Below are 5,605 nucleotides of genomic sequence, written 5' to 3' on the forward strand. Positions count from 1 at the left end.
TTAGATAGAAACAAACATAGGTGGATACCATCGAGTACGATGGGCGCGAGGGGGTGCTAATACCTTCCCCTTGCGTAACCGACTCCCGTACCTTGATTCTCTGGTCGCAAGACCCTGTTCCTTCCTTTGTTAGGTTTTCTGATATTCCTTTCCCTTATGGGATAAATATATTGGTGGCGACTCTTTTCATTTTTTCGCGAGCGTGCGACAATGTGCGCTATGAGCGACATGCCCCTAGTAGTCATAGGCCCAGGGCAATGCCCTATGCTGATTGGGAAGCAACTTCAGATCTTCTTGGATGCATGCCCCTGATTGTTTTGGCATCCTTGAGAGATTCTCGGGGATTGAAATGATTGGTCAAGGAGCAGTGGTGCCAAGAAGTCGTTTTCAACCAGACGATTGAGTTTGGTTAACGAGTCAACTAGTGAATTGATAAAATATCAACTAGTGAATTGATTTCAAAAGACAAGATAGAACTAACATCGACCGGTGGATTGATGAAAGGTGACACGATGTCCTCAACCAGTGGATTGAGTTCGAATAATTAAGAAAGAAGAAACGCATAACCAGTAGATTGATGGAAGTAAACAAAATGTCATCAACTATGGAGTTGACTTTAAAACAAGACATGACTAACATTAACCAGTGGATTAATGAAGATGAAACAAATTTGTTATCAACTAGTGAGTTGACCATACCGACCATCGGATTGACAAAGAAAAACTGCTTTCAACCAGTGGGTTGCTTTGATCTAAGCGGAAAGTAAATGATTGACTGTAACCAGCGGGTTAACAAGATGAACGATAAATTTCAACCAGTGGGTTGGCAAGTCAAATGATGTTCAATCAGTGGATTGACACGAAACATGATTAATTTCAACCAGTGGGTCGACAAAACAAGTGATATTCAATCAGTGGATTGATACAAAAAAGGGTAAACTTCAACCAGCGGGTTGACAAAATAAGTGATCTTCAATCAGTGGATTGACACAAAAAAAAAAGGTAAACTTCAACCAGCAGGTTGACAAAATAAGTGATCTTCAATCAGTGGATTGACACAAAAAAAGATGAACTTCAACCAGTGGGTTGACAAAACAAGTGATAGTCAATCAGTGGATTGACACAAAAAAAAAGGTAAACTTCAACCAGCGGGTTGACAAAATAAGTGATGTTCAATCTGTGGATTGACACAAAAAAAGATGAACTTCAACCGGTGGGTTGACAAAACAAGTGATAGTCAATCAGTGGATTGACACAAAAAAAAAAAGGTAAACTTCAACCAGCGGGTTGACAAAATAAGTGATGTTCAATCTGTGGATTGACAGGAAAAATGACAAACTTCAACCTGTGGGTTGATAAAACAAGTGATCGCCAATTAGTGGATTGACACAAAAAGGGTAAACTTCAACCAGTGGGTTGACAAAAAAAATGACTTTCAATCAGCAGATTGATAACAATTGAAAAATGCGATCTATGGATAAATTCAACCAGTGGGCTGACAAAAACGAACAGAACGGTTCTCAACCAATAGGATGATTTAAAAGACCAGAAGGTAAATGATCAATTTCAACCAGTGGGTTGGAAAATGTTAACAAGTATGTTCTCAACCAGTGGGTTGACAAGAAAATAATGATTGCAGTGGCATCGTTGAGGATTATGAATCCATGCATGCTTTTTGCTTATGTATGAGACATTTTTGTTTTTTTCTTTTGTGCAAATTGATGCACGTGTAATTATGTATGATGGTTGATCAATGCAAGTAACGAATTTACTGGATGTGTGCCAATGAGAAATGAATTTTTTTGGGTATCCTTTGTAAACCAGGCTTGGTTTTCAATGGAAAAGACCGAGCAAGATTGAAATTTTGATTTGTAAATGTTGTGGGAAGATGCCCCATGAATGATATGCATGATTTATGGATGCATGTTATGAATGAAATTTATGGTTTGGAATGTTTTGACATGTGCCCTAGTGGAGGGTAATGATTTTTTGTGAAGTTGAAAAAGGTCCCTTGGAGGTTTATGCAAGCATAATTCCTGATACCAATTCTGAATTTGAGGACTGCTTGATATGGCATAGTCTGCTTAGACTGCTTGATGGAAAGATCTTGGCCTTGATTTGCCCCAGAACGCTGAGTCTATGGAGAATTTGCTTCAACAAAGCTTAAATCAAACCGATGATCCTGAGATGACATGCCCCAGTATTTGGGAATTTTGAAATGAAATGCCCCTGAATGATGGACTTCTGAAGTGATGTGACCTTGATGGTTCCACTTTAGGCTCTTCAATTGATTTCCATTGTTGGAACTTCCCTGATGGAAAGTGATGATTTACAGATGAAACTATTCAATTAAAAATAGTAATTTTAATGCGACGTGCATGCAAGTTTTGAAAACAAATCCTTTATTGAAATGAAACTGTGGTATACAATGGATGAATCCTGATGAGGATATAATGGAACTTTGAATTTAAGATGTGAAAGTTGATGTGATAATGTGGTATCAAAACAATTGATTAGCAAACATTTAGGAGTCAGGTTAACGCAACATTGCTTTAGTATGCTTTCAAAAGAAACCTTATTTCAATTAGGACTTTTGAAGGTTGTAACGTGGCCTGGTTCATGGTTTAAGAAACAAAGGATATTGGCTCAAATTTTAATTTTAACCCACCCATTCTTCATGGTATACTCTAGTCCTAATTTCAGTTAACTGTTTCAAGTGTTTGACTTCCAAGAGAATTTGCATATGATAGTTGAGAACCAATGAATTCTAAGTTGGCACTCACCCATTCTTCTTTGCAATTCACACAAGTTTGTTCTCGTTTTTTTTTTTTGATTTTTTTTTTATTTTGACTTTTGTATCCCTATTTTTTGCCTAAGTTTAGGTTTTGACTTAGCGGGATTTTCTTTGATTTGATTTTTTTTTTTTGGAACAACTCGTGTGACATTTGTTCAATGATATGAGAATTTGAGAGTTGTGACTGCCATATTGATGTTCCAAGGGAAACAACTGTTGTAAGCTTTAAATGTTCACTACTACTTCGACATTGTGTACGAAGAGAGGATGCAGTTGAACTTTTGGTCGGGAGCGGTTCCCATGAAATGATTCTCTTGGAAATTAGATGCATTAGTCTTTGTAACTGAACAACTACCCTGCCCCAGGTTTTGATTAAGGGTTTTGATTTCGTGCAAAAAGAAAACACCTACTTCTAAGGCTCAAAGGGGTTAACGAGGGATTATCTTCCTTATATCTCCAGTGTTTGGGGATTTGAAGCAATGCCTGTACATCATCAACAAAGTTTTATTTGAAAGCACACTGATGCAAATTGGATATTCGTTTTTCATCATTCTCCAATACTTGCTTAAACAAAAGTATGGTAGAGAAAAGGAAATAGGAGAAACATAAACATTTTTTTTTTAGGAAACAAAATAAAATAAAAGGAAGAAAGAGTGAATACGAATGGACCAATTCAAAACTTGCATGCTCATTTCATTAATATTACCATTAAAGTTAACAATGTTCAAAAGCAAATAAACACTTAGCAAACAAGCGAAGAAACGTAAATGCAAGTGATAAAAAGTGGCTCAATGATCTGCTTTGACCCATTGGTTTTAGGAATGTTCTTGGTGTCTCAGCACTGATCATGGCATAGGACCAATATCCTTGAAAGAGAGTATCTTTTTGTCAACCAGATCTTGAACTTTTTCCTTCAGGACATTGCAATCTTCAATGGAGTGACCTGATATCCCATCGTGAAAATCACACTTGACATTTGGATTGTATTCCTTGGGAAATGGAAACTTTGCAGGTCGGGTTGGTCTGGGAGATATTGCTTTACTCTCGATTAGATATGGCCATAGTTGAGCGTAGGTCATTGGAATTGGGTCAATGCGGCGATCCTCCTTCTGATGGTTCCTTTGAGGTTTATTCTGATTCCGTTGACGATTCTGATTCTGAGCTGCATTCTGAGGAGCATTTTGTGAAGAATTATGAGGAGGAGATGCCCAAGGCTGTCGGTATGGTTGCTTGAATTGTGCGGCCGCAACATATGGATATTGATCGTATGATATGAATGGTGCTTGCTGATAAGCTAAGGGTCGGTAGGAACGTGAGTTATGAGACTCTCCACCATCAATCGCAAAAGCAATAGTTTCATCTTCCCACTTCTTCTGAAAGTTGTTTCCATATTTCTTGGTTCCAATCGACGATCCAGATTCCATAATCAATCGTCCTTCTCGTACGCCTTCCTCTAGTCGCATTCCCATATTCACCATTTCAGTGAAGTCGGTTGGAGCACTTGCAACCATTTTTTCATAGTAAAATGAGCTTAGGGTCTTTAAAAACATTTTGGTCATCTCTTTTTCTTCCATAGGAGGAGAGATTTGGGCGGCAACCTCACGCCATCTTTGTGCATACTCTTTGAAAGACTCTTTCTCCTTTTGCGCCATGGCTCGGAGTTGATCCCTATCAGGAGCCATGTCGACATTATACTTGTATTGTCGAATGAACGCTTCTACAAGGTCATCAAAAGAACTGATATGAGTACTATCCAATCCCATGTACCATTTCAAAGCAGCACCAGTTAGACTATCTTGAAAATAGTGGATCAATAACTTATCATCATCAGTATGAGTGGCCATCTTTCTGCAGTACATGGTCAAATGGCTCTGAGGACACGAACTCCCTTTATACTTTTCAAAATCAGGCACTTTAAACTTGGCAGGTATTTTCACATTTGGCACAAGACACATATCATAAGCATTCTTTCCAAATGAATTCTTCCCTTTGAGGGCCTTAATCTCCTTTTGCATCTCTTGGAATTGATCTTGGAAATCATCATAAACTTCACCTCTTTCATTGGGCTCAACCTGGTAAATGGGTTCCTCAGCTTGTGGCACGGTATGTACCGGGGGTGGAATCACGGTCATTATAGGAGTAGTTTGAGTAGCTCCAGTAACAGGATGGTATCCCTCTGGCACAAAGTTGTAAGACATGCCCCCAGGGTAGCCATTAGGCATCTGATAGTGAGAAAGACCAGTGATAGGAGCCATAGAAACAGTAGCAGTAGAAACTTCGGAGATCGTAGTAGTCTGGACTTCAGTTTGTGTTTGAGTGGCACGAGGAGATGAAGGAGGTGATGGTTGATTCTGAGCAGCCACTAAGCTTTCCACCAAAGCAGTCAATCTTTCCACCCCAACTCGGAGAGTAGTTACTTCATCACGGAATTCATGATTCTCTTGTTCAAGGTCTTCCATCTTTATGTCGAGTAAGACTTCGCGTCTGATAAGGATGCCTGGGAATCAGCTTGACGATTGATGGTGACTGGATGAAAGAGACAGTTGGAATGAGGTACAAGGACAACATGGATGTATGCATGATGCAAATGATATGTCATGCAATGTTGGATGCAAAGCAAGGTAATAGAACAACCTATCGGAAGGCTCCTTAAGTTAGGATAGTTCTAAGTTCTTTACCCAAAAATCCCCTCACAAGGTTAGCTCTAGAGTTTTTGGATATAACGGTTCCTAGAGGCATCCGAGCATGATCAGAATTTCATCATGCGACAGGTGAACCATCTTATAACGAATTTCATGAGTATGCAACCTCT

At 39.0% G+C, this 5,605-nt stretch overlaps 1 protein-coding gene across 1 annotated transcript; it reads right to left on the reverse strand.

The window, feature by feature from the left end:
• Window positions 1-3,638: 3,638 nt before the first annotated feature.
• Window positions 3,639-5,252, reverse strand: LOC131635883 (uncharacterized). Its single transcript, XM_058906520.1, has 2 exons — window positions 4,414-5,252; window positions 3,639-4,293 (listed from the first exon to the last, which is right to left on the reverse strand). The coding sequence occupies exons 1-2, from the start codon at window positions 5,250-5,252 to the stop codon at window positions 3,639-3,641; spliced, it is 1,494 nt and encodes a 497-aa protein (XP_058762503.1).
• Window positions 5,253-5,605: the final 353 nt, after the last annotated feature.

This window comes from Vicia villosa, unplaced genomic scaffold, assembly GCF_029867415.1.
Source record: "Vicia villosa cultivar HV-30 ecotype Madison, WI unplaced genomic scaffold, Vvil1.0 ctg.001583F_1_1, whole genome shotgun sequence".
NCBI classification, from domain to species: Eukaryota; Viridiplantae; Streptophyta; class Magnoliopsida; order Fabales; family Fabaceae; genus Vicia; species Vicia villosa.

Excerpts from the sequence above, each read along its gene's own strand:
- LOC131635883 (XM_058906520.1), bottom strand. The coding sequence starts at position 5,252 with ATGGAAGACCTTGAACAAGAGAATCATGAATTCCGTGATGAAGTAACT. Across the intron at positions 4,294-4,413 it reads GAGAAAGAGTCTTTCAAAGA|TGCTCCAACCGACTTCACTG; the intron begins GTATGCACAAAG and ends AATGGTTGCAAG.